Here is a 26898-nt window from a genome sequence, read left to right on the forward strand (position 1 = left end):
TCCGAGTCGGCTCTCCGACTGTCTACTCCAGTCACATTTCTCCCTCCATCTGATTTGTTCAGTCGCACGCTAATACGCGACCCTTTCCCAAAGCCCTCAGTTGGTTACTGTGCTCACGATGGCTGTCGTAGGCAACATAGATTTCCTCGCGAGGGACGTCTTGTACGATAAACAGAAACCTTACAGAATGAAGTTTGTTCCACCGTCTGGTCTCCCATGGTCAAATATAAGGACCGAAATCCAACTCCAGAAGATCGAAGATATTCGAGGTCGCGAAAAAGACTTTTCTTTGAGCACAACTGGATTCTCCCTAGAATCGTTCGACTCTGGCATGACCTTTGAGGATTTCGACGACGAAGACAAGATTGTTCAAACATATTTACCGAATGTTTCCAGGCTCCTGAAATCCATGCTCAATCCATCCAGGATACAAATTTTCGAGTTTCTCGTTCGTTCGCCTTCATGTGCCACGTCTCCGCCTAAAATTAATGAAAGTAGGTTCGGAAACGGGGTGAGAGCTTTCCAATAGCGACAGACACTACGTATGAAGACCATCAGCCCACGACTGCAGCGCACATTGGTTTGTAAATAATTCCATCAAAAGGTTCAAGTGCTAATATCCCGAAGACATGACGAATGAATGGGCAAGTATTCTTGCCCGTCGCCTGAATCACAAAAATGGAATCCATTTTCTCCCTGGAAAACAATACCAGTTCATAAAGTTTGTTGTCTTCTCTGCTTAACTCTAACCAATTTGGCCACGGCTAATTTCAATCACAGTGTTTGGGCACCAATCCGCGGACCAGTCCAAGATTGGCCTTTGGCACTCTGTGACGCATCGAGCCTCAACCCACACTCTCTCCACGCCGGGGACGTTGTGTTCCAGGACTTCCAAACAGAAAACTTATTGTTAGAATATCACCCACAGCATCAATGGTACTATGCCAGTGAGCAAATGCCCAACGAAGCTTGGGTTTTTCTCTCAAGGAGACAGCAAGGGGATTCCATGTCAGTAAACCAGCCTCACACGATCATTAAAATATACGCTGACATTTGCCCTAGGTGTCCCACATTCTTCTTTCCTTCATCCTAGCGCCACGGAAAAGGTTCAACCAAGGCATAGTATCGAGGTACGGGCCCTCGTCTTCACATCATAGTTAATGGCTCCATCTCATTGGGACCTGCTGGCGGCAGTCTGTTGTCTCTTCTTGTTGTTTTCCAACAAGAAACTCCATAGTCTGCTCAGATATCTTATAGAGTTAAGATTTCACATTGTTGTATCCAGCCAGTAGTTATAACTTATGATCTTCATATCAGACGTTGGGGTTTACCGCTAAAGTCGCCGAAAATCAGACTCCTATTAATGAGATAGAACTTGATAATCTGTGCTATTGCTGGCCGTAGGGGCGATCTTATTTTTTATACAGAATAATAATAACATGACGGACCGACCAACTATGCAAGAGTGCAATGTTTTCAAATGCGGCCAGGTCGTGGATTTTATCGTGAAATACGCGATCAAAAATATGGAGAGATTTGAATTTCTAGTACTTTTGATTTCTGATGCACACATGCCTTATTCGTCACTTTCGGCTCGTATTAGGCGCCTCTTGAGCGGGCAAATCATGGCGGAGACACTTCGTATTCCTTGATCTGTAGATTAGTAAGCATAGCCTGTATTTATTTGCAAGGACTTACTCATTGTCATAATCACCTGTATCATACAGGATTGTCACGTTAACCTCCCCGGCAGAACCCGGTACTGACATCTTTTCGCCAATAGCGGCACCATAGAAGATATCCTTGTCGCTAACCCTCTTTTGACTGAAGCTGTCACTAACAGACTTCCAGGGCTGTTCTAATTTCTGTGCGCCGGTTTCCATTGTTCAGGTTTGCCTTTTCAATCCTTGGACGTGCGGTAGCGATTGTTGATACGACGTGGGTAATTCCTCGAAATGTGGAAGGCTGTCTCGCGTTCTGTCTCGCGTTAGACATCACGGGAGTCCAAAAGCGCGAGTGCTTAAGTTGGGTTGCTAAGTCCTTGAACATACATGTTCCTTAGCCACCAAGTGAGTATGTTTGGAGTGGCGTCCTCTTTCACGCTTGATCAGAGCAAGTAATCCTCTATTGTCTCGTTGCTTTAGAGTGACGTGTTTGGATATATAAGGGCGAAATACGCATTATTTGAACTCCTTCTTCACCCCTCCATACTACACCGCCTCTTTCCGCCTTATCTATTTTGGGCATTCATACACAGCATTTATTAGTGTGTAAATTCGAACACAGGTCTCAAACAGAATCAATTTCATATCAATTAATTGAGGTTGCACAGAAGTCATCAAATAATGTACGGTCTGATATGGGTATCCGTCTATATCAAAAATGAAATCGCTTTTCTCCTCCATTAGGTGCTCTCACGTGTAGCGCTATTATGAATTATATGCATCGTGTAAGACTTCGAGGGATTGTTGGGAACCTCCGACCAAAAGCTCGGGATTGGAGCTCGGCGGACCCGCGGTATCCGCTGGATATGCTAAACTTGGCTTAGTGGCCATGCGGGAGCACAGACTAGGTGACGTGGCCTCGCCCCCTGCGGCACGCTTCGTGATCACCTGGGCTACTCGTACTCATCGCTGGCCTCTTGCTTGATCAGTTTCAAGTACGATATGGTATATCTATAAAAAGAATTTGCTGTTTTAATTAGATCTTTCATAGGACTATGATGAATGCACCGAATTTATTATTCCGTTTCGTCCGTCCAACATTCAATTTTGCATGGATTCTTCGGCAACACTGAAAAAATCTCGCTCAATGATTCGTTCTACGTGATTTCCTCCGGGGCGACCGAAGATCCGTGCCTCCTGGAACGACCTTGACGAGTATATCTGATTGGCTCTATGCAGGGTTGTCTTTCAGATTGGGAACAAATTCCTACCTGAGCCGTGTATTAAATGGGCACGGGTGTACGGAGTACAGCAACTGAAGTTGTTCAAGATGTGCAACCTTGCCTCATCAAAACCTTTCTGTAACTCAGTTTGGAGTGCTGTGTTGGCACTATGAGGCTCTACTCTTCCTACTATCAGGTCGGTGTTTTCTATCCTTGATCTTGAGATAAGTGAACTCCGATCACCGCCGGTATAAGCCTTCCATTTTTATCCTACATCCTCTTCGTACTACAATCAACTTGATTTGGCGGCATAGAGAGAACAGCTCAGGTGATCGATATGCCTCGGGTTCGAAGCTCATCGTCATCTCAGCCGAGCTCCTTGCGGAGGCTTAAAGTCGTAAAAGAGGGTACCCAGAATATCCAGTACGCCTCCCATTGCCCCTAACTGTATGCCGTACAGTCTCTTATTATCTAAGCATAATTCTCGTACCGGGAGTAGGGACCCTTGCTTGTGATTCCTGGTCCCTCTGCAATCAGCCTTGGACCGATGCGCTCGCAAAACCGGACATTGGTGTTACTATTCACTCTTACGATTATGATGCGTCCCTGAGCGACCTCTTTTCCTGGACGCATCTCCTAGATGAAGGAGCTGAGCTTCTGAGCAAGCTTCGAGTTTTTCTAGATAGCCAAAAGGTGGACCTCACTTTCTTCGTTCCGCTCACTTACTAACAATATTAAGGAATTGCAAACTCTACTGTTCATTTGCCATGGCCTTGGTGGTGCTATCGCGAAAGAGGTGTGACGACCCATTTTTCAGTTAATAGCAACGAAGCGTGGAATATGCTTATGTCTAAAGGCACTCTGTCTCGCTAGCACGACAAATAACCAGAACCCTGACCTCTTGAGCGCTGTGGCCGGCATTGTGTTCCTTGGTACTCCGCACCGTCTCGAAGGAGGGGTGAGCGATGAGGAACTCAGTGATCGATTCACCCGCATTCTAAAACTCGATATCAACAATGGCACGCCATTAAGTAGTAAGTCTCTTAAACGACTGAAAAGGGAGTTCCGCTCGATTCTTGGTGTTGCGGATCGTTTCAATGAGGCGAATTTACGTTTGCATATATTATCGATCTTCGAGGAGAGAGATACCCCCATCAAAGACACCAGGGCTTTGATATCCAGGACAAGGAAATTAATTGTTTGAACCCAAGTTCACTTTTTGCTAAAGACTTTGAACCGAGCTAACTCAACGCATCCTAGATCGTTGATGAGCCTTTATGCTCGATTAAGACGGTTCCAGAAGAAAGACGCGGCGTGCCGCTTGACCACATTCAACTTCCGTCTATGTGTCAGGAACATGGGGCTTCAATATTGCAGATACGGCGCTGGTTGGAGTGGTTCATTCAGCTCCACGGTACGCCATTTTGTTCTTGACATCATTGATCTAGTTTACTGAACGTATATAGGCAGATATAACGTCGTAAAGATTTCGAGGGAACCGACGAACAACAACTTATTACTGAACCATCCCAATCAATGTGAGTTAAATACACTAATTATAGACCATCCATCACTGACATTGCACCTCAGCTGTCATGCAACAGGCTGCCAAAGCCGATGTCTCCGGTCCGCCAGCTCCTAGCACGCTCTCTTACGTTAATACTGAATCAAGCCCAGGACATAAATCTCTTGTGGCTCTCCTGGAGTTCTTCTCCGTAGAACAACGTGACCCCAAAATACCATGTTTCATGATGGACACATATGTGAAGAACAAAGACTTCTACGGAAGACAAGATGTTCTATGCAAACTTGATGACTGTTTTCTCCCTTCAAAAGATACGCTGCCATCTTCGCAACCCGATCAAATACGCGTGGGAATATTATGCGGCATGCCTGGTTTAGGGAAAACAGAAATCGCCATGGAATACGCGTTTACTCGCAAAAGGAAATTCGATGCGGTTTTTTGGATCCGAGCCGATGATGTGTCCAAGCTTGAATCAGACTTCGCCCAGATCGCTATCAAATTAGAAATCCAGGACCCTAGAGAGCCAGATGACAAGATCAACAATAAAGGGCTCGCAATTGAATGGCTTTGCAACCCGTTTAAGACAGACCGTGGTACCGGGCATCAATTGCGAGCTTCCTGGCTGGTTGTATTCGACAATGCTGACGAACCTGACATCCTGGCGCCATATAGTGAAATCGCTAATAGCGGAGCAGTCTTGATCACCAGCCGCAGCCCCCTCGCGAGGACAGCCTTCTCGCAACATGCGATCTCTGTCGATGTCCAGCCGTTTAATTTTGAAGATTCTGGATTGTTTGTTCAAAAGTTTACAGGGATCCAGGGTCGACTTGAAGAAGCAAGACAGGTCGGTGATCGACTAGGTGGGCTGCCACTTGCGCTCGCCCAGATGGCTGGCATAATTAGGCTCGACTTTTTAACCTATACTGAGTTCATGAGACTTTACGATGCTGGTGAAATCCACAAGATGGAGGTTCAGCCGCCCCAGGTGCCAGCTCGTGGTAACGTGTCAACAGTCTTGGAGAAGCTATCAGATGCTGCCCGAGCGATTTTAGAAATTTCATCGTTTTTGGACCCAGACAGTATTCAGGAGAGGATCTTGGTGAGCCACGCTACTATTATAGATATGCCCTCGTATCCTGAGCAACCGGTTCCCTTTTTCAATGCTCGGAAGCAACTGATCGGGTCTTCCATTTTTCGTCATAATCAGGAAACGGCTGAGTATTGGATGCATCGTGTTACGCGAGACGTTGTGCGTGTCCAAATTGAACCTCAGCGGCAACGAAGGATATTTTTAAACGCGGTCACCAAGGTCGCAGCGGCCTGGCCGGTTGGAGAAGTTGAGAGTCATGATGTCAACCTATGGGAGGAATCCAAAGCACTCTACCCGCATGTCATCAGCCTGGAGGACGCGTATAAGAAACACTTCAAGCATGAGGAATATGTTGATGGTGACTTTGAATTTGCTGGGCTTCTCAATCGCGCTGGATGGTGAGATACCGCGGTCCTTCTGGTACTTTCTGTACATAACGATTCTCGGGGATTGCTAACCCACATGAAGGTACCAACACGAACGCGGCGAATCGCCGATTATAAAGCCTTTATTGGAACTGGCCCTAGAACTTTGCAATCGTAGCAAAGAAATCGATCACCAAGACTTGGAATCCGACATCCGGCACACACTTGGTGCAGTCGCCAGCGGGACAAACGACGCAGCGAGCAGCATGGACCATAATAAAAAGGTCCTTGAGATACGCTTAAATATAGCAGAGAAACTGGGAGCAGTGGACGAGAAACTCGCCAGCGCTTATAACCAGATGGGTATATCATGGATGATGGCTGGCGAATACACAAAGGGAGAAGAATCTTTTACGACGTCTGCAAAGGAGTACGAGAAAATCTCGGAATACACCAAAGACAAGCGTTCCTTGGCACTAGTAAATCTTGGGACAACGAAGTGGCTCCAGGGTGACTTCACACGGGCATCTGAAGTGCTAGAAATGGGCCTCGCAGATCGAGAAGAAGTTTATGGGGCCATGGACAGCCATTGTTTCAGGTAAGGGATCTACTCTAGTTTTACTCTGCTTTTTGTTCACCCTTGTGTTACACCCCAACCCTTGCTGGCAGGACCGGTCGCTTTCTCCACGCACTTGGAAACGTACGGTTCTCTCAGGGTCTAATCAAGGAGAGTGAAAATTTCCATCGACGGGCCCTTCAGCAATACCAGTCAACCATCCGCAACCGCCATCATCGAACTGCAGATGTCTGCCACAAAGTGGCCCAGCATTGCCTCCGCAACGGGCTTCTTGACGATGCCATCGGATTTATCGATCAGGCCCTCAAGAATTGGAGCGTCGATTCAGCAACATATGCTCGGGAGATATCGCGGACTTCATATCTCAAGGCCAAGGTGCTTTCAGAAGCTAGGCAAGAGGATGAGGCAAGAAAATTGCTACAAGAGGCGGCATCCATGCGGCACAAGATCACGGGGGTGGAGAGAGACGGCAAGGACCTACGAGAGGAAGACTTCGACGAACTAGTCACATTCTGGTCTAGATAGAATATAAGCCACAAATATCAGTACTCAAGTTATCGGTCAAGCTGTGGTCTTCAGATAGTATTTATCCCTGTCATTATTCCTTTTATATACCTCAGTAGACATTTAAATACTAATTCGTTGCAGCCTCAGCGGCGCTCAGATCCTTTTCTGGTTACTATACCTATCCACTCTGGCCTAAATCTAGCATATACGACCATAGGGTGTAGAGAAGAGGGCTTCCCGTCCGCTCAGCTGTACTTAAGTCACACGCCGGCAGGCTAATGAGACTGGGGTGAGCGGTGGGTGAGAAGGTGATGAAAGTCAATGGGTGAACCGTAACCACGCTCAGTTTCGAGGCGGGGTCTTTGAGGCGGGATGTTCAAATTGGTACATCAACAAAAACGGACGGAAATCTGCCTCATGGCCTGGCTATGCATCAACATTTTGGACAGAGTCACTAGAGCCACAGTGGAATGCTTCTATCGAGAGACCAAATTCGCGCTGGTGGATTATGCATCGCATTAAGCGCTGGGCTGTGACAACCCTGAAAATGTACGGATTTCAGGGGCTTCAATTATTTCTCAAAACACAAAGCACTACAATGCCGAACATCTTGATCGATATTTCTTTTGGTTCTGCGAGATCTTTTGTGGGTGTTGCTTTGTCTTATTAAGCATGGCATTTGGTGAAGGTGTGGTTTGTCATTATGTTCGTGTATTTTGAATGTTAAGTCCTAGTACTAGCCTCGCTTCAACGGCAAAGTATACGATCATATATGCTTTCCCATCTCCAGTATATTTCTTCCCTTCTGATTATATCGAAAGGGATCTAGAGCAGCGAGGTTCACCGAGTTGCTTCACCTGAAAATGGAGCTCCTAGGCGACATACAGAATTCCACGGAGCACATTCGCAGTGACATGGGGAAGCTTCTCGAAGCGTTCCGAGAGCAGAGCAAGAAATACGAGAAGGATCAAGGAGGTTCGTCAGAAAGACAGCACAGACAGCCCCCATCAGCGAGGCGCATTAGAAATGGACTACCGAAAGTTGAAGGGGATATCCACAAATATCATGCTCTCAAAGAGACGTTGGTGGAAAATACATGCTCCTGGATATTCTCGGATCCAAAGTGGAATGAGTGGATGAATTACGTTGAATCCAAAGGGTTTTGGCCTATTCTGGCCCTCAGTGGCGAGGCTGGCATGGGCAAGAGCCACCTCGCTGCCTCTATATATGACAAGTTATGACCCTTAGGGCTCAACTTGCGTCACGCACTTTTATTTTCGTGAGCAAAACAAGAGCTTGTCGTTGTTCCACAGTGCCATTGCCACAATTATCAACCAGATAGTTGAACATAATGAGGTACTGTGTCAGCAGGTGAATGCCGCGTTTTTAAGAGACGCGGCTTTCGACATGTTGGATTGGCGCGACCTGGTCGTCGTGTTTCTCTCCCCGTGCTTTTCCAAGCGGGGTAAGCACCGTTTTTATATTGTACTTGACGGAATGGACGTGCTACAGCCAGGGGGGGTACAGGATTTTGTGTCATTTGTACAGATGGTGAGGCGGCCTGAACTAAGGATCTCTATTTGTGTCACATCGCGGCCATACGCGTTGCCGCCTATTCTCGGTTCGGCTGCACACATGAAGTTGGATGTAACCGAAGAGAAGAAGCTCCAGGACTTAAAGATGTTTATCTGGAATAGACTTGAATCTCTCGACGAATTGCGCAAGTTCGGAAGATATGTCAAGCAGCGCATTGTCGATAACTTGGAGGAGATATCGCCGAGTGCGTATATCAGAGTTCCCGTATCGGAACCATACAAATTACTAATATGTTGCAGCTGCAGATATGTTGCACGCTGACTACATGCCGACGAGAATAAATAGCCTTCGCCGCGAAGGCCCCGTTCTCAGAAATCTTGAAAGACCAACGACACCGACTCTGTATGACCTCTTTGACAATTTACTTTCGGCTTGCCTCAAACGTTTCTCCTCATCACGGCAGGAGATCACCACCCTGCTTTTGCACCTTGTTGCGCATTCGTTTCGGCCGCTTTCGCTTAATGAAGTCACATCACTTCTGTACAAACTGAGCAACGGAGAAATCGTAGATACTAGAGAGCTATCAGAAGTTTTCACTTATTTTCTCCAAGTTGGCGACTCTAGTACGGATGCCGAAGAGAGGGCGAGAATTGAAGCGATGGGCGGAGCTTTAACTAAGGCCGAGGAGCTTGAAAGCGGCCATCCCATAGGTACTAAGCTGATACAAGATGATGGTAAACTCCCTGTCAGTTTCCGTGAGCGCTCGGTGCAATCATTCATCTGCGGCTCATCTGGAAAATGGGGCCAGGCGCATTGGGAAGCATCGGAGGCTCATCGACGAATATTCCTCATCATGGCGCAGCTTCTACAGCCCCTCGACGGGGGTCATATAGAGGGAAATCACCTCCCAATCCGGATCTACGCATCACAGCATGTGTTAGAACACTGGCAAAATATCAAACTCAAGCGGCATTCTAACGAACACCTGCTGGAGGTGATGAACATACTCTGGGAGCTCCTACAGAGTTCTGCGTTCGCTGATATGATCGAGTATACCGAGACGGACTATTCACTTGCCTTCTTTTCCGGGTCCCAATCTATCGTCATGTGGACGAAGGATATACCACTGAATGATAGCTGGCATACACCTAAGGATGCTCGGGAATGGTGGGGACGTTCGTCATGGGACCCCAGCGAGGCTCTTCTCCCATTGACTAAGGCCCACCTTCAAGACCTTTATCAATCGAAAAGAAATAGTGGTGCGCTAAAGGCCTTCAACGCATTAAGGAATTCGCTGAACCATGTAAGTCAATCTAGCGAGCACTTACCGATGATATTCTCGATACTGATCATGAACAGAGCGGACGTCATGGCTTGCTCTCTGCAAATGCAGAAGAGAATTTTCCTTTCGCTCAAGTTGGAGATGAGAAGAGCCCTCCAACCCCAATAGCTGAAATATTAGGTGTTCCAAATCTCTTTACGAACGTAAAAATGGGTGCCCAGTCGTATCGCGTGGTGGCGGAGCTGATACTGCACTTCAAACAACGAGGCCCTGCGGAGAATATGTGTGGCGAGGCGATACAAATATTGTCATCACTGGAATCTCTTGACGAGAATCAACGCCTTGAAAAATTCAAGGCGCTAGTCCTCATGGTACAGATTCTCTCCAAACAAGACCGCGTTCAAGAGGCATACCATTACGTCTTGTCATACAGTGAGGCTCTTAACGCGGCCTATATCAGTCCATCCCTCAAGCGGGCCGCCTACGTCTCCAAGGCGCGCATAGAAGCCAAGAGGGGAGACATTTTCGCAGCAGCAAAATCATTTTCCACTGCCAAGGATGCCAACCCATTGGAGCTGATGACTGGCGATGTGCTTGGCGAGCAACTTGATCTTTACCCAGATCGACGTCATCGCAAGTCATATATGGCTGCATTGAAATCATGGACAAAATTGGAGCAGCTCTTGTGGATGGCGTGGAATTACCATGAAGAAGGAACGGCCCGACACGACCTTTTATTGAATATTGCGCCTTCGACTGGAGAGACTGTTTTTGTCACAGAAATGTATGAGAGTGCCATCGAGTATCTGGACAACGTCAATGCCGGCGCTCCCTTCCGCATCAAACTTGCCAAATTCTACATTCGAGTGTCTCAAGATTACGACAAGGCGAGATATGTACTAGACCAGGTTTTTGACAGTAGGTATACGGGCCACCTGTACACGGTCACAAATTACAAGCCTGACTGGGCATTTGGCTTCGCGATGACGCTGCAGTCGGAAGTTCTGTTTGGGCTTTTCAGGACCTCCTCCGACCCTGATGATAAAGAAAAACTTGTTGAAGCTTTGAAAAGCCTCACAACGAGCCCACTGGCCATGGACGTACCTCGCACGCTCAATTCATGTACTATACGATATCGCTTGACTCTGGCTAGGATGCATCTCAAGATGGGGCCCGCTGTGGCTTTCCAGACCATTCTTGAGGAGCAAATCAACGCTTGTATTGAGGGATTGACCGATGAATTTGCGTGGAACGATAGGAGCAATCTACTCCTTCTATCAGAAGCACTTTTTCTCCTATAATCTGCTATTAAGGATGGCGAAGAACTTCGAAAAGCTTCACTCCTTATCTTTTCAGCTATGTTCGGTCACCTTAACTCAACAGATAAGGATGATGAAGAGTCGTACTTGAGAAAGAGAGAAGGGGTCGAGTATGAGAGCAAAGACGAACACGGTGAAAGAGCGTGGGGGGCTGAGATAGGAGGCGCCACCAGGGAGAAGACTAGGGAGAGTGAGCAGCCATCAGAGGATGAAAGCGACATTGTCAAAACCGACGCCCGAGAGTATGCCTGCGACGGACCCTGCTATCCAACGGCCACTTTCCGACGTTAGGGTAATAATGGAGCATATTACTGTTATACTTGCTTCTGCTTTCTATGCTCAGAATGCTACCAGCGGCGCAGGGGGCTCCTGGAAGGGCGGAATGTTTGTGGCAAAAACTACCAAATCGTTAAATTCCCCGTCAAAGGCTGGCAAGGGATCAAGGATGGCAAGCTGAGCATCGACAGTTTGGAAATTGACCTCCAGGACTACCTATACAACGTTAAGGATGAATTATGCGAGAAGGCTTGGGAGAGCTTTTGGCTGGGCTGAAATTGTTAAAAACCCACTCGTATTCATTGTAAATTCACAACTTATATCACAAAATGCTTTTTACCTTGCATGTTCTCAATTACTTATTGTTTTCGGCCCTACCCGTTGGTTAATTTTAGAAGAATACAGTTCACTCTCCCCTATTTATCATACATCTTCTACAAGAAGACTTACGGTACGATAAATTGCACCTATCAATACTTGCTAAAAGCGTATAGACTAGTAACTTTTCCTACTTTTTACGAAATGCCTATTTTGTCAGCAGCGCCCCGCGTGGCTTCTGTTGTGATACCAGGCTGATGCAGATCAGGAACCAAGCCGAACCGTCGGAATTAATGCCGAAGTATGTATACGATGAACCAAGTTGATTTCCAATCAACTTGGTCTTCTCGTTGTATATATAGCCTCATGTTTCCCTCTAGAGGGGAGGAATGATAACTAATTTTAGTAACTCTGAACTACAACACAGACCAATCAACCTCTAAGAGCGGAAAGAAAACGAATTGAAAGTCAATTATTCTCGGCAATTCAGTAAGATAGGAATCAGTTATCAACATGCGTGGTTCAGAAGTGAACGAGGGAAGTAAGGTGAGAAACTAGGGGGAGGGAGGAGGGGATCATGTCAACATGGGTCCGTGTGTTGCTGCTACAGGAGGCGGCACAAAATGGTCATGATATTTCATTCCACTTACCGATAATGAGCGCGTTCTCCCACGCAAAGCATGTCCCATCCCAATCATAAAAACATCAAGCCATATTGCGCCTCTAGCTACCTACTAACCCCACCGCAGAAGTTATCACGTTCATTCGGAATTGATATTTACCTTATCACACCTTCTGCACAACAACAGGCAGATACTGTACAAGTTACGGTGCTCTGCACATGCCCCCGTATCACAACAGAGTACAGTATCCTGTTCTCCCGCCTGCTCTTGCCAACTCTCGTCTTCTTGCATTTTCGGAAGCTCTGGAAATTTGAAAAATGACAACTGCACAGTACCTATAGAATTAAGGCTTCCGTCAGTCGTGACATTTCCATATCCTTGAATTTGCATATTTACAGGAAACTGCAACGCATTCTCGCTCAACATACGATAAATTAAGGCGGAGATCCTCAAATACCTCACTTTGGGCATTCATTTTCACCTGTGCTTTTCAACATTTGTCATTTAAATTTGGACAAATACCCCAAGTATCTCGTTCATATTTCTCACGTATTACTCCTGACGCCCTTTCCAAGCAGGAAGCCCTAGAATGTGCGACTCTGAGCCCCGGGTTGACCGCCTTTGGCGGTTGATGACGTTGAGGTTATAAGTAATGATAGCGGAATCAAAGTTAAAAGAAAGATAGTGCTGAAAATGTAACCCAGAGGCTAAATGATACAATAAACGATAAATTCAGTCGCGAAAGGCAAATATTAGAGCAGTGATATGTGCTTGACTATGTCAAGCTACAGGTGAACGAGATGAGATTTTCTGGAACTAAATGTACAGAATTCTAATATACAGACAAGCCCTGTGATCTATGTTCTCCGAACCAACTCTTCAAATATGTCTTTAATCTGGTTTATCACAATACTTGCATGGGTCTCATCCACCAATCTAAGATGTGCATTCTCACCCAGCCGTGCAGCTATCTGGACGCCATGATTAGGGGGAACGAAAGTGTCAAGCCTCCCATACCACAAATCTATAGGTAGATCATGACGAATTTCTTCAATTCGAAAACCGAATTCCATGCACATCAACTTGCCATCTTGCCATATACCTTCAAATCCCTGCGAGAAGCATTCCCGAGAGGATCGCAAAGATAGTAGGGGCCATGCAGATTTAATAAACGCAATATCTTTCTCATGGCCGCCTAGCTGTCTACGCATAATTTTGAGACGCTTCTCATCATTCAAGTCGAGGCGTCCTGATATGTCGTTTTGCCAAAACCATCGCGTAACAGTGAGGGGCGCATAACGAAATCCATATGGAAATGCAAGCTTGTGCAGCAAATCTGCCCCGCTCATACCGATATCAGGAGGTCCCATGGCACAGACAAGTGAGACACACCTGAGCTTGTTGCTAGGCATTGCTCTAGCACAAGCAAGAGCAGATGGTCCACCTCCTGAGATTCCCTATCCCCGTGTTAACAACAAGATTTCGGCTGCTTTAGGAACCATAGGATGCTCGTACCAAAACACTATACCGATCAAGTCCAAGATGGTCTGCAAGATGTTCCAAGTCCTTCGGATAATCGAGTAGTGTTCGATTGGGGTGTGGTGAGCTCCGCCCTATACCAGGCCTGTCCACCGCAATAATACGGGCGCCGAACTCCAAGCCTAGCTCGTGAAAGCCGGCACCCTCTAGGCGAGAGCCTGGAAAGCCATGCACAAAAAATATAGGCCGTCCGTTCAACGAGCCATATTGTGCATACCCGAGATTTCTTCCACCTGGGAGGGTCAGAGTATCCGAACTGTCGGTATCCGTACGAAATTGGAGCTGGGCAGGCTCAGCTGTAAGAGCCGCTGGAGCTTCGGCCGGGTTATGATTGGCGGCTGTGAAGACGCCAAATAACTGAAGAAGCCATGTTTTCGCGCTTGATGCCGGGGACATTTCAGGTGTTAGAGGCTATGTAGAACTTTGTATTCGCTCGAAACGATTGATTTCGTTTTATGCTGACAAGGGACAGCTGACGGCAAGGCTCCCTGCAAGGTGACGGTTCCCGAGACCCCGCATGTATGCTACACGTTTACACGAATGAGTCACGGGAGTTAAACAGGACTCGGAATAAATTATTCTCCATGAACCCAGGCCCGGGCGAGTGTAAGCTCGGACATTGTTCCGTGCCGCCCAGATTCTAAGTATGGGAATATTGTCATACTTATGACTGTAAGTCGTAGCGACGTAACCTCTTGACTCTAGTCCGTAAATAGAGATGTGGGCGACATGATGCCTTGCAGTGGCTGCGACTCGCAACGGAATAGATACAGCTAGGCTGACGGTTGCATGGAGGGGGATGCATTCGTTCCCAAGGCTAGAGCAAAACCTTTGCAGACAAAGATTTCAGTGGGTAGGCAAGCGATCTGCCAAGGCGAGTTGTCCATGGAAAACGCTTCTTCGGCTCTAAACCTACAGTACATGTTGGCTGCGTGAAAGCCGTTTCATGTTGTCTGGCAACGTTGAGGCCAATGATTCGCAAATCGACTTGCTTCAGTACGAGGGGACATTGGCAGACTTGGGAAATTAAGCTGCCAAGGTGAGTGGTCCATGGAACGCCACTTCGGTCTACACAATGCGAGCTGCGTTGAAAGCCGGTTCCCCTCGGTCAACAACTTTGATGGGGCGAATTATTTGCTAAGCGAAGTCCAGCTCCGTCCAGTGGGACGAGTCACGCCCTCGGCCGCTGCCCCAGACGCTGTGTTATGCTTATTTCAACGTTGAAACGAATGCCTCAGTGCTCAGCAAAGAAGCGCTCGCGCGGCAGGACAGTGGATGGAAAACACTAATACAGGCGAGATGTGCGGGATTTGTGATTCCACATTACTTGACGCGAACTTCGGGCACCTCCATTTGCTTGCTGAGTAGAGACCGTGTCTTGGAAGAGCACGTTAATTATTTTCTTCCTTATTATTATACAAGTATGAAATATGGCCTAACCAATCAGCCTAGCCTCTGGTATCCTTACTTTGGCAACGATTGTATTTCAATACATTATCTCCCTTTACAAAACAGTGGATAGCTTCCGTTTATATCCGAAGCGTATGTACGACCTTCTTAATAAGTTAGAAGCTTTGAGCGTAGTGCTGGCTCCCCTTATTAACCTGGTAAAGTTAAAGTTAGGTATTGATCTCTAGAATTATTTTAGTAGAAGGTTCTCTAATATACATTATAGTCAAACAGTAATTAGATAAGACTCTGTAATTAGGCTAGACTGACGTATATAGGTATTAGTATTAATAATTTCCATCACTTACTGGCGGGATATAAAGCTATAATCAATATAAACTTAACCGATACAAATTTGTAAGTTATCTCCAACTGCGACGGTATTATCTTCCCTTAAGCTAGCCTCTTTATTTCAATAATGGATGATTGCTTATAAAGTATCTATTAGCGGCTGCTCTTAAAGAAATCAGGGACTATAAGAGTCTTATCCAAAATACAAAAGAAGACCTAGAAGCTTGACTTAAAGTATTGATAGAAAGTTATTAGAATTCGCTAAGAAGGATGTAACTCAGCCTGGAGCAGATACAGCCGATCTTCGCTTACTGAAATAAGAGTACTTAAGTACAGAGAAGTACTTTCAGATCTGTGCTTAGTTATCGAGCTATATCAATCAGATTCAGATGATATCCGACGAGGCAGGTTTATCTTGCGGATCAGGTAGAGCTGAAGCGTTACCTGAATTAGTTATAAATGAAGGCTTATAAGAATGAAAACATAGCTTGGCTGCAACGGCTACTAAGTTGGAAAAGTATATACAAGATGTTATAGATCGGTTACTTACTAAATCAAAAACTGCAACTTTCTCTGATAAAGATGCCTAAGATCTATCAAGACTGTACGATAAGCAGGAAACCGCTCAGTAGTACTTGAATATATACTCACAGGCGGAGAGTTACTCAAAGGAGAATGTTAGCATTATTAAAAATCACGGTACTGGCGATTCTCTACAGTTTATAGTCTCTGCGAATAGAAAGATCCTTTACAGAAAGAACTGCGGCCTGGGTTAGAGGAACAGGCAAGTAGAAGGATAAAGAAGCAACAAGTCAATCTAGCAGTTATCAAAAGACCTCACAGATATTTATACAAGTCACTTGAGGGGTAAAGTATCCATCGCGATTGATGGTTCTACGTCAAACCCAAGCGATATTGTAGAAGGTAAGATGACTGCCGAATTCAAGGAACGATACAGGCAAGGCTTCACTCTGAAACCTATGCATACACCAGACACAGAGAATTTTCCACACAGTGCGAGTAATTAGTGTGTAGACTACCAGGTTGCGAAACATGCTACTAAACGGAGAGGAACTTGCTTCTCCGGTAAACTACCTGCTCTGCTAGGAGATTGTATTTTCTTTTATATTCACAAACCATAGTATACTTTTTCTTTCCTCACCACAAAGGCTTCTGGCTCAAACACCAACGTAACGGAGTATTCTATCATACCAGCAGAACCGACAAATTGACGGGCTACTTAACAGTTCTCCAGATCACCAAATCGCACGATCGGCCTTCCTCCAGACCCGAAAACCAGGCCGATATCAATACGATGACCAACAGCTCAATCTTCTGGTTCATCGGATTGTGGCTTGTTTTGCCGAAGCTGCTTCAGATCAGCCCGACTCCTCGTAAGATCTTTTGGCAGACAGTACCGTCAAGACGCACGCTCGCTCTGGGGTTCCACAGATCCGCACCCATATATGAGGTGCCCCCTTTATTATTCTTGAATCAAATATATACTGATGTTGATGTCGCCGACGTAATTACTAGCTTTTGTGTTTAGTGTTGTATTTATTTTGTATTTTTGAGGAAGTCGCCGACGGTTGATCCTATCAATATCAGAGAAAATAGTAGTGTAAATACAGACTAAGGGCTAGAAAAGATACTATAATTACCGTTATTTGTCAAAAAAGACAGCTCGCCTAGCTTCTATAGGTCCGCACAGCATATGAATTTATCAGGAAATTATCTGTTCTCAGAAAGAGCAATTCTTTAAAATACCAACTGATTCCCTGCAAGACAGATAATTTAAAAATTATACCTAAGCCTATAGACTTAGATCTTCTAGACCTGGATCTAGATTAGGTTATCTTTGATCAGAGAAGTCCTTCGGATAGAGATCATTCTAATCCTAGAGGGCCACAGAGCAAATTAGTACTGGGAATATTTCTTCTCGCTGCTCCTCTGGAGCTGATCTAGAGCTCAGAGATACTAGGAGTAAATACACCCAAATCTTATTAGAAACAGACTTACTTGAAGAGAGTAAGGGCGAAAGAGCAACAGGAGAGAAACTCAACCTAGACACTATATCTGTACTTAGACTAACTGTTCAGATATCTATTAATCGTATAGTATAGAGACGATCTTTATCAGAGACAACAACTTACGAGAATAAAGCAGTACCTCTAGGCCTGAAGAGCTAGAGGCTTTCCTTAATGGCCTGAGGAGGGCCCAAGTAGAGCAAGAGGGGCTGGAAAAAAGGATGGAGAACAACCGGTTCAACGAAGAGCTCAGTCTGCTCTATCATAATTAATCTTCACCTGGAGAGTTGCTCCAATCAGGTCATACTCAGACTTTGTCACTGCCAACCTCTGGTGATCAACTAGCGGAAGCAATATACAGAGACACCGAACACATTACAGCACAAACTGCTGATCCCAATAACCAAGAGTCTACACAACAGCTTATCGAGATCAAGTTCTGGTCACTCGAACGAGGTAGCTAGAATCAATCAGACTGTTGTATGGGAGGAGAATAGTCTTGGAGTCGCCAAGAGATTCTAGATGGGCCTTGTGTTTCGCAAGACCATAAATCGTACGAGCGACACGACTCAAACCTCGTTCATATTGACTTCGGTGGTGTTTCTTGAGTTACTGAGGCAGTTGGTACGGTACATCGTGTTTCTTGGAGACATATCTTGGGATGATTGCACTGGGACGTTCTCTATTCACCACCTTAATTGCCGGTCCAGCAGGTGGGCCGGGATGATCACCCGGAGATAAATCAGCAAAAGGGATTAACGGGAAAAGATCACAACGTGAGTGCTTGCTTGGTACTTTCGAACTTTGTAATATTCAGAGGAGGTTTATATGGAAATATTCAATATGACACTCAAAAATGCCGCATCTGTCCATCGTTTCCTGCTTGCTCGCCTTCTATTGAGGTCGGGGCCGATCATGGTAATCATCGACAAATATATTTCCGGGAACCAGCGTTGTTTGCGGGGCTCAGGAATACAATTTCTTTTTTTTTGGCAAAATAACACTTTGAGAGTAGTATACTGGACAAAAACTGATGCTAATGGAATCAGGAAAACAAAGCATCGCAACAACATGCTATCAAAACTAGGCTGGTCGATGAGTCTGCATACTAATTTATCCATACGATGTTGAGTGTCGAATATCCATCACCGTAATGAGCAATTGTCATCGTTGAGAACAAGTTAAATGATGCCGCAAAATTTGTTTGGGCTGGTAGAAAGAAGTTCATGTTTATGAAAGTTGACACGATGCGTTGTTGGTGCTTTGATTTGGTAGCTGCGTCACGAACGTTGAAGTCCTGGAATAAGATTTCAGAATAATTTTTCATCGAGATGAAAATTGCGCTTCTAATCGAACTAGCATCTAACCAATGGTGAGACGGTTTCACAGGCCACGATATGAGGGCCAGCTCGGTCGGATCCTCGATCGCAGCGCGCCCGCAGAAGTGGTTCTGCGAATGCATGTGGAATCTACAGATCGCTGCATGTAGGGCGGGGTCCTCTTCCGGATCTGGCAACTCGGCGCAGATGGAACCGCCCAGCTGGGTTAAAGGCAATTCATGTTGGAGCTTGACGACCAGATACGCGTGTGGTAAACCCCGCTTCTGGAACTCTGTCACGCATATCTTGTACAGGAGATCTCCGAACTTCTCCCTCATAAAGACCTTCAGCCTACAGAGCCATCCGCGGAATCACGGCATACCAAGGCAGGGACGTCCGTGCAATTCTGGCCTGCGAGCAACTGGGACTGAATCTCGGGCCACTTGGGATTGGTCGTCATAGTGAGGCACAGTGACGGCTTGGCCAGCTGTCACGCGATCGCGAGGGAGTCGGCCACCTGGTCCGAAGTCCAGGCCCAGGACCCCATGAAACCAGCAGGGATTTTATTCTTGAAGAGATTGGGGATGTCAGGATTCGGAGCTTTATCCATAGCTGCAGCTTGTATGCGTCGGCCCCGTTTGAGATAGTGTAGGCGCTCCTCCGTCCGGGAGAACATGTCCACAACATACTCACACGCTAAACGGCCAAAGAGCAGCATGCGTGGCTCGCTCAGGAATAGGTGACGGTACCATTGGATCTGTGTGTAAGGTGTGTTTTTACGGGACTCATCGAGAAAGCCCTAACCTTGCGTGCAATGTGGAAAGAGGAGTGGATATTGTAGTGGCTCGTATTGGGAAGATAGGGTGGGAACGAAGCGTGGCTGCTGGCCACCTCTTCTGTAACAGACGACTGTCGCGGCGCTACCTGGCGGAGATTTTCCGTATTGATGACTGCAGCGAGCTCACCACCCGCAGGCAGGATGGACAGGGCAACAGCAATGGCGACGGTTTGGTCTGGTACCTGATTAATGGTGTGCCGCAAGGTCCGTACATAGGGGTTAACCAAACTGAGAAAATCGCGTATCCCATGTAGAATGTTACTAGGGACGTTATGGTCCCTTGCCCGTAGACCTCGTTCGGACTCATTATAAAGAAACCGGTGTATGCTGTGGCCTGTATCCGCGACGTCCAGCAAACGGTGGTAGATACGGCCTTCTAAGACGACGTTCGCCTGACCTTTAAAACAAACGAATTGCCCAGTGGTGCCGATGGCGGAGAAAGCAAACAGGTCGTTTAGCCGACGGCTCATAGAAGACAGACGGCCTTGATACTGGTCCAGGAGAGACTGAACGGCTGGCGTGAACGGTGGTAAGTGAGGTGAGCGTCTGCGGCCACGCCGACAGCACCAGCCGTCAGCCTCAGTAGAAGGAAGGAGAATACCGCGGAAGGGGCAGTCCTTTGACCAGTCCTGAGAGAAGTGCCGGACTGCAGCCTGGGTAAGGCGTTTCCACCATATACGTTGCGCTGGAATAATAGGCGTCTCACGGTTATAAGGAAGCGCGTGCTGCCCTTGCGGTGCGGGGTTCACAGAAGCACGTAGAGGCAGCGGACGTCTCCGCCGCCCCATTCGAGCTTTATGTCGGCAGTTGTCACAAAGCTAGCAGATTGCCAAGGCCGTGCACAGCCCGCACAGAGCACACGTTGGGCAGACAGGGCATTATCTGTAAACGACGGACGAACAGTAGGAGCAGGAGGTAGCGAAGATGGCACCGCGATGGGGGCATGGTTTTGGGACGTCGATAGCCGGTACCGTCGAAGCTCCCGACAGCGAAAGCAGGATTTATATCGACTGTCAGGCCGAAGAGCAGGAGGGGGCCCCTGGGACCGACCACAGACTGTCGCTCCAGGTCCGCCAGCAATGCGAGACAGCCTCGAGCGACATGGATCATCCATGAAGCAGGACCACGAACACGCGCAAGCAGCCCCAAGCACGCGAACCGCGACGCAGACGTCACGTCCTCACGTGAGGGGAAGGTCACATGGTGACAGGAGAAATAGGCGGAGTGTATGGCAGAATACCGAAGGACTAGACGAGAACGGTTAATTTGTGTTGGTCGATATGATTAAGCGGCATCGAGTCGGCCCCTGGCGATTGCGAATCATATTGAGACTCGCAGTATTATTTGTTTACGAAGCGAGACAGCCAATCAGCTTCCCTAAAATAATGTTATTCTTCGGCTATTTCTCCGTACGCCTCCACTGGCCAATATCCACGGTGTGGGCCCCAACACCTTTCTAGGAAACAGTCAGCGACAGGAGCCATAGTCTTAAAAAGTACAGTTCTTACGGCGAGAAAAGGCACGTAATCACAATCAAATCAAAATCAACCGTTAAACATTGTAAACCTATGCCGGTGGCAAGGGGTTAGTCGTATTGTAGTTCAGAGGTATGAATTGTGTCTAGAGGGAAACATAAAAATATAAATACAGCGAGAAGATCAAGTTGATTTCCAATCAACTTAGTTCTTCGTATAGGTATCTCGGGATTAATTCCGATGGTTCGGCTTAGTTCCTGATCTGCACCAGCCTCATATCACAACAGTAGACAAGGATATATGCATAACCGAAATGCCCCTCTGACACATGATCTAGCCTTGAAAGGCCGAAACCGACAGAAGGCGAGAGAAGCTTTCAGCATATATACAGTACGGAAGGTATACATACACTAGCTCTAATTGCTCTCCTATCTTTTTGCCAACCATGCCATATTTGCGCGAAGGTGGGTGTTTCCTATTTATATTTTAGTTGTTTTCCATACTTACATCGCCATTTTCATATCTTAACCCAGCCTTGACGTAGAATACGCTGGCTAGCTTTACATCAATTGAAGCGTATAGAAATAATTTTCTAAAAAAGAAATACCATTAACAGCATTTTGAGCGTTTAATTCCTCTTTTTGGGGCGGTACGAGCGGAAAGGGTTATAAGAAGAATGAGTATTAACCTTCTGTACTACTTGGCTTCTGTATTGGACCCGTACATCAGATCGTCTTGATTGTGTTACAGAGTAAGCAAGGTACGGGGCTTATCGTCTCTTAGGTGTGAGGGTTTCTAAAGAGTAATATCCCTAAGAGTTGTTTATCTTATATAAAGTTGATTATCTACTTAGAATGTTTATTTCCGGATCCCTCTCTCCACCGTATCTCGAACCTCAGTATCTACGTTTTCAGAATTACCCTCTGCATTTCGAATATTATATTCAGCAGGTTGTCTAAGCACCAGTAAATCGGTAGATTCTTTATAATTGTTGGGCGGGCCCTTGATATGGAGTTGGTGTAGACCCAAAATGGCTTAAGAACCTTGGCTAGTTGTTTAAGAGTCGACTATTCGTTATAAGTAAGATAAAGAGCCTTAATTTCTTGGTATACCTGAATAAATTCCCTAAATATATTCCGACCCGTCCCCCCCCCCGGGGACGCGCTTAGAAAAGTCTTGGCGAGGGGGGGGGGGACGAGTAAATACGTCCCCCCCCCCCCTAACTAGGTCACCCCTCTATATTTTTCGATCGGGCTTTTTAGAAGTTTGATTAGAATTATCTATACTATCCTCCTGTCAGGTTTAACAGGATGATTTCTAGTCAGAAGGGTAAAACCCTAAGGGGTCTGATTTTGGTAGGTGATTTTTTGATGGGGTATGCCAAGACCAGGACCGACGGGTAGTCTATACCCTTTTTGGCCAGCCTTCTAAGCCTAGGGTTTCTGCCTTAGCTATGAGGTATTCTAGGGCTTTTGGGTTAAGACTAGGGTTGCTGCTTATTGGCTAACTAGTGAAGCTAACTAAATCTGGTTTGTACTACTATATAGGTAAGCTTAGTGAGTAGGGGTCTAGAAGGCTATGATTATATAAGCAGGGCCTATAGAGGTTGAAAACAGTATAAAAGAGGTCTGGAAATTTTTAGACTGCTGACTAATATTAATTTATATAGGGTAATAGAGGGGATTTTAGTGATCAGAATGATATTAGTATAAGCTAGGTAAGCCTAGTGGTTATTGAGATATTGATAAATAAATATTTCTATTACAGATATTACTATGGGTACTGTGGCCAGTTGTTGAATAATACCTTATAGTATATATGTCTATACCTAGGAATATTAAAGTATAAGCTTGAATATTATAATCTTCTTAAAGTATTAGAAATAGTATATAATCCTACTATAGTAAGGTACTAGGGGTAAGGTACTAGAGATAAGGTGCCGGGGGTAAGGTGCTAAGGGAGAGGTACTAGGGCTAAGGTGCTCAGGGTAAGGTACTAGTGCTAAGGTGCCGGGGCTAAGGTGCCGGGGGAGAGGTACCAGAGGTAAGGTACCCAGGGAGAGGTGCTAGGCGAGAGATGCTAGGGCTAAGGTGCCGGGGCTGAGGTGCCAGAGGTAAGCTGTCCGGGGAGAGATACTAGTGCTAAGGTACCTAAGGAAAGATGCCGGGGCTGAGCTGCCAGAGGTCAGCTGCCCGCGGAGAGCTGCCGGGGCTAAGGTGCCAGGGCTCAGCTGCCAGAGGTGACCTGCCAGAGGTGACCTGCCCGGGGTGAGCTGCGGGGGGTGAGGTGCTAGGGTTAAGGTGCCAGAGCTAAGCTGCCCGGGGTGAGCTGCCCGGGGTGAGGTGCTAGGGCTAAGGTGCCAGAGCTGAGCTGCCCGGGGTGAGCTGCCCGGGGAGAGGTGTCAGGGGTGAGGTACTAGGGCTGAGGTGCCAGAGGTAAGGTACTGGCGGAGAGGTACTAGTGCTAAGGTGCTGGGGATGAGGTGCTAGAGATGGGGTGCTAGGGCTAAGGTGCCAGAGCTGAGCTGCCCGGGGAGAGGTACTGGCGGAGAGGTACTAGTGCTAAGGTGCTGGGGGTGAGGTGCTAGAGATAAGGTGCTAGGGGTAAGGTACCCGGGCTAAGGTGCCAGAGGTAAGGTACTGGGGCTAAGGTACTGGGGCTACGGTGCCAGGGGTGAGGTGCCGGGGGTAAGAAGCCTGAGATAATTTGCTAAGACTATATAGTGCTGGATAGTGCTAGGGGGTACTATATCAAAATTTAGTTAAAGAAATAATTATTACTTTATTTTAAAAATGATTATAATAGATTAACCAATTATAAGGGATCTTTATCCTATCACTAAGATAGTTAATAGACTAACTAATAGACTAGTAAATTAACTAATACAGATCAGGCTAGCTATCTAATCCTAAGATCGCTAGTACAATTCGATTCACTAGGAAACCACCAAAACCCTAAAACCCTAGTCCCAGCCATGTATACTAAAATATGACAAAGCAAAGTAATAGAAAAATACTGCCCCCTCTATAACCTCTGTATCCCACCGCCATCCTTCTGTCTGAAAGTGATTCGGACGAAACCCTTTAGGCCACCAATCCTTATCAAAATAGGGCGTTTGTAGTAGATCAGCTTCACTCTGCCAAGTAGCCCTTGCACACGATAACCAAAGTACTATCAATAGCTTGCTAGAAAAGCATATATCGCTATTAGTCCCTAAGGGGCCTTTACAGACCCTAGTAGGTAGATAGCATGTGAAACAGCATGTATTAGGCTTCGGGTCTATAGCTTCTCTCAATCTACTAATATTTGTAGTATATTGAGTCTCAGCTAAGACCTTACAGCTAGCTAGCGTGTGGCCTATAGCCTGCTGCCTAGTTTGGCTATCTTCTTCTGAAACTATATAGATATAGTTAGTATAGTGGTAGGGTAGTAGTAGGCTAGTAGGATAGAGCACTTACCTAACCATCTTATAAAACAGATAGGGCACCGCTGTTCTGTCCAAAATTTCACTGCACTAGCAAGGAAGTCGATAGTTCCTAGATTCTGCCGCTGTTGGCTACTAACCCTGGTAACTACTACTGATTGCCTAATTAGGCGGTCAGAGCAGCGGTCACACTGTGCCCAGAGAGGATCACATACCTCTAGGGCTTCTCCATCAAAAACCCTAGAGATTACCCGGCGGCGGCAGATCTGATCAGTAAGATAGTGCTGGAAGAAGACCTTCTCTGCTGATGCCTGAGGCACTAGATCTGCCTGAGGCAGCTGATTCAACTGGTAAGGTTGCACTAGGCAATAAGACCAAGCAGGCGAGCTAGGTGATCTACCAGCCCTACCTGACTCCTGCATAAAATTAGTTATCTTATATACACCAGGCATAAAGTGGATAACTAGGTTTACATCAGGGAAATCATAGCCAGCACCAATACCACTAATGGCTAGTAGGATAGAGGCCTCTTACCGAAATTAGTCTAGCTGACTAAGCTTCTCGTCATCAGATAGTCTAGCATAGAATCTAGCTGCCTGAGGCTGTAAGGCATCAAATAGCCTATCAACTAGCGCCTTAGTTCGGCAGAAGATAATAACCTTTACATCTGCCCTTAGACCAAAGGGGCCATGCTGGAGATTAAACTGTTTAATAAACTGGCTAATATAGCCAGGATATTCTGCCGCTGCTAGTGAGTCTGGAAGGGCCCTAACCCTATAGGTTATATACTTCAGGGTAAGCTTAGCCCTAAGGATTTGGGGTTGTGTACCTAGTTGAAGCATTTGACAGAGCTCTTCCTCTAGGTGCCTAGGTAGGGTTGCTGAAGCAAATACCATAGGAGCCCTTAGGGCTAGGGTATGCCAGGCACGACATATAATTGGCCGATAGCTCTTTGATAGAGGAATCAGATGACATTCATCCCAAATCACCCTAGCTAGCCGCCGCTGATTAATTAGAATATTGGCCATCTCTTGGAAACTCGGATAGACCATATACTCGATTTGTACTAAGATAACCCTAGAATCAGCAGGAAGGGTTACTTGTGAAGGATCCCATACTGTAGGGTTTAGCCCTAGGGTCTTAGCTTTACCTAATAGGTCAAGCTTTAGTGATATCAATGGGACAATAATAATTGTCACCTGATTATCAAAGAGACTAGCCCCAAATAGGAATAATGTGGTTTTCCCGGCAGCAGTAGGCAGGATCAGGATCAGATAGGGCACATACTTCATCATATGATAGAAGGCCTCTTCCTGTTAGGAACTGTGAAAGATAGCCTTATCGTCATTAAGGAACTCCCTAAGTAGCTGGGTCAGTAGCCCCGGCTTGATTAGGCTAGTGCCTACTAAGGGCGAATTAGCCAGTTGGCGAATCTCCTGGCTAGCATCAAGATCAGATAGATTAGCTAGCTCTATGGCTGCTGTCTGAGGGGCTGCTGCCTGAGGCACTTTATATAGGCTCATAAATTCGTTGAATTGGCCTATTGAGACCTGGTAGGTAGGACCTAGAACCCTAGGGTTACTAGGGTAGCAGAACCGGACAACTGGCTGATCTAGTGGAAGTACTAGGGTTGATGGCTTAGGCTGTAGACGCTGGCTAGGCTCTTGTTCTGCCGTAGGCACTAATATAGTAGGTACTGATATAGCCCTATTATAGAAGAGAGAGCCAAGCACTAACTGGTCAGGTGATACGCCAAGATAGGTATGCCATCGCTGGCTAAAGCTAATTAGGGCAGTTTGAATATCAGCCCTAACCCCCTGGAAGCTAGCCACACTTCTGCCATAGGTCGCTAGGCCTGTTGCCCTTGAGTGATTCATCTGATCTGCCCCTAGGCCCTCATCGTCAATCTCATCAGTAGTAGGATCCTCTAGGGTATCAGATAGGCCTAGGCCATGCCTAATAAACCCTTGCATCACGTGACGCCAGATATGAATATTAATCCGCTGACTAAGTATATCGTTGGTAAGGCTCTTTAGCGTACGTGATAGAATCTTAGACGAAAAGGGCCGAGATGTGCGATAGTCCCAGAATAGTAGGAAGTGGGCTTCAGGTAGCTGCTGATTCAGCGAGATCAGAAGGGCTTCCTCAAAAGGTCTTATATAAGCCAGATAGGCTAGTAAGAGATAAGAGACTGATTGTGGTAGAGCCCTAATAGCATCCTTCTCTTGGCC

At 46.4% G+C, this 26898-nt stretch overlaps 10 protein-coding genes across 10 annotated transcripts; 6 read left to right on the forward strand and 4 right to left on the reverse strand.

Annotated features, from left to right (window-relative positions):
• Positions 1-1583: 1583 nt before the first annotated feature.
• On the reverse strand, positions 1584-1883 carry N7481_013342 (uncharacterized protein; the record flags this gene model as incomplete). Its single annotated transcript, XM_057272561.1, has 2 exons — positions 1584-1647; positions 1699-1883. The coding sequence occupies 2 exons, from the start codon at positions 1881-1883 to the stop codon at positions 1584-1586; spliced, it is 249 nt and encodes an 82-aa protein (XP_057116749.1).
• A 2599-nt stretch (positions 1884-4482) lies between these two features.
• Positions 4483-6969, forward strand: N7481_013343 (uncharacterized protein; the record flags this gene model as incomplete). Its single annotated transcript, XM_057272562.1, has 3 exons — positions 4483-5900; positions 5971-6465; positions 6537-6969. The coding sequence occupies 3 exons, from the start codon at positions 4483-4485 to the stop codon at positions 6967-6969; spliced, it is 2346 nt and encodes a 781-aa protein (XP_057116750.1).
• Positions 6970-7814: 845 nt separating this feature from the next.
• N7481_013344 (uncharacterized protein) lies at positions 7815-8192 on the forward strand (the record flags this gene model as incomplete). The annotated part of the gene is made up of 1 exon (XM_057272563.1): positions 7815-8192. The coding sequence occupies one exon, from the start codon at positions 7815-7817 to the stop codon at positions 8190-8192; it is 378 nt and encodes a 125-aa protein (XP_057116751.1).
• Positions 8193-8358: 166 nt separating this feature from the next.
• Positions 8359-11070, forward strand: N7481_013345 (uncharacterized protein; the record flags this gene model as incomplete). The annotated part of the gene is made up of 3 exons (XM_057272564.1): positions 8359-8731; positions 8787-9790; positions 9847-11070. The coding sequence occupies 3 exons, from the start codon at positions 8359-8361 to the stop codon at positions 11068-11070; spliced, it is 2601 nt and encodes an 866-aa protein (XP_057116752.1).
• Positions 11071-13796: 2726 nt separating this feature from the next.
• Positions 13797-14240, reverse strand: N7481_013346 (alpha/beta fold hydrolase; the record flags this gene model as incomplete). The annotated part of the gene is made up of 1 exon (XM_057272565.1): positions 13797-14240. The coding sequence occupies one exon, from the start codon at positions 14238-14240 to the stop codon at positions 13797-13799; it is 444 nt and encodes a 147-aa protein (XP_057116753.1).
• Positions 14241-15292: 1052 nt separating this feature from the next.
• N7481_013347 (uncharacterized protein) lies at positions 15293-15812 on the forward strand (the record flags this gene model as incomplete). Its single annotated transcript, XM_057272566.1, has 2 exons — positions 15293-15451; positions 15732-15812. Coding segments are annotated over 2 exons (240 nt in total), but the record flags the coding sequence as incomplete, so codon positions are not given.
• Positions 15813-16166: 354 nt separating this feature from the next.
• Positions 16167-16612, forward strand: N7481_013348 (uncharacterized protein; the record flags this gene model as incomplete). Its single annotated transcript, XM_057272567.1, is given in 3 exon segments — positions 16167-16215; positions 16328-16395; positions 16409-16612. 3 exon segments carry the CDS (start codon positions 16167-16169, stop codon positions 16610-16612), a joined length of 321 nt encoding a protein of 106 aa, XP_057116755.1.
• Positions 16613-18719: 2107 nt separating this feature from the next.
• N7481_013349 (uncharacterized protein) lies at positions 18720-19390 on the reverse strand (the record flags this gene model as incomplete). The annotated part of the gene is made up of 2 exons (XM_057272568.1): positions 18720-19274; positions 19313-19390. The coding sequence occupies 2 exons, from the start codon at positions 19388-19390 to the stop codon at positions 18720-18722; spliced, it is 633 nt and encodes a 210-aa protein (XP_057116756.1).
• Positions 19391-19420: 30 nt separating this feature from the next.
• On the reverse strand, positions 19421-20556 carry N7481_013350 (uncharacterized protein; the record flags this gene model as incomplete). Its single annotated transcript, XM_057272569.1, has 2 exons — positions 19421-19687; positions 19735-20556. The coding sequence occupies 2 exons, from the start codon at positions 20554-20556 to the stop codon at positions 19421-19423; spliced, it is 1089 nt and encodes a 362-aa protein (XP_057116757.1).
• A 136-nt stretch (positions 20557-20692) lies between these two features.
• N7481_013351 (uncharacterized protein) lies at positions 20693-20884 on the forward strand (the record flags this gene model as incomplete). The annotated part of the gene is made up of 1 exon (XM_057272570.1): positions 20693-20884. The coding sequence occupies one exon, from the start codon at positions 20693-20695 to the stop codon at positions 20882-20884; it is 192 nt and encodes a 63-aa protein (XP_057116758.1).
• Positions 20885-26898: the final 6014 nt, after the last annotated feature.

The sequence above is a fragment of the Penicillium waksmanii genome (assembly GCF_028829765.1).
Source record: "Penicillium waksmanii strain IBT 27052 chromosome Unknown utg000010l:1.0-3698451.0:1.0-3701458.0, whole genome shotgun sequence".
Lineage (NCBI taxonomy): Eukaryota > Fungi > Ascomycota > Eurotiomycetes > Eurotiales > Aspergillaceae > Penicillium > Penicillium waksmanii.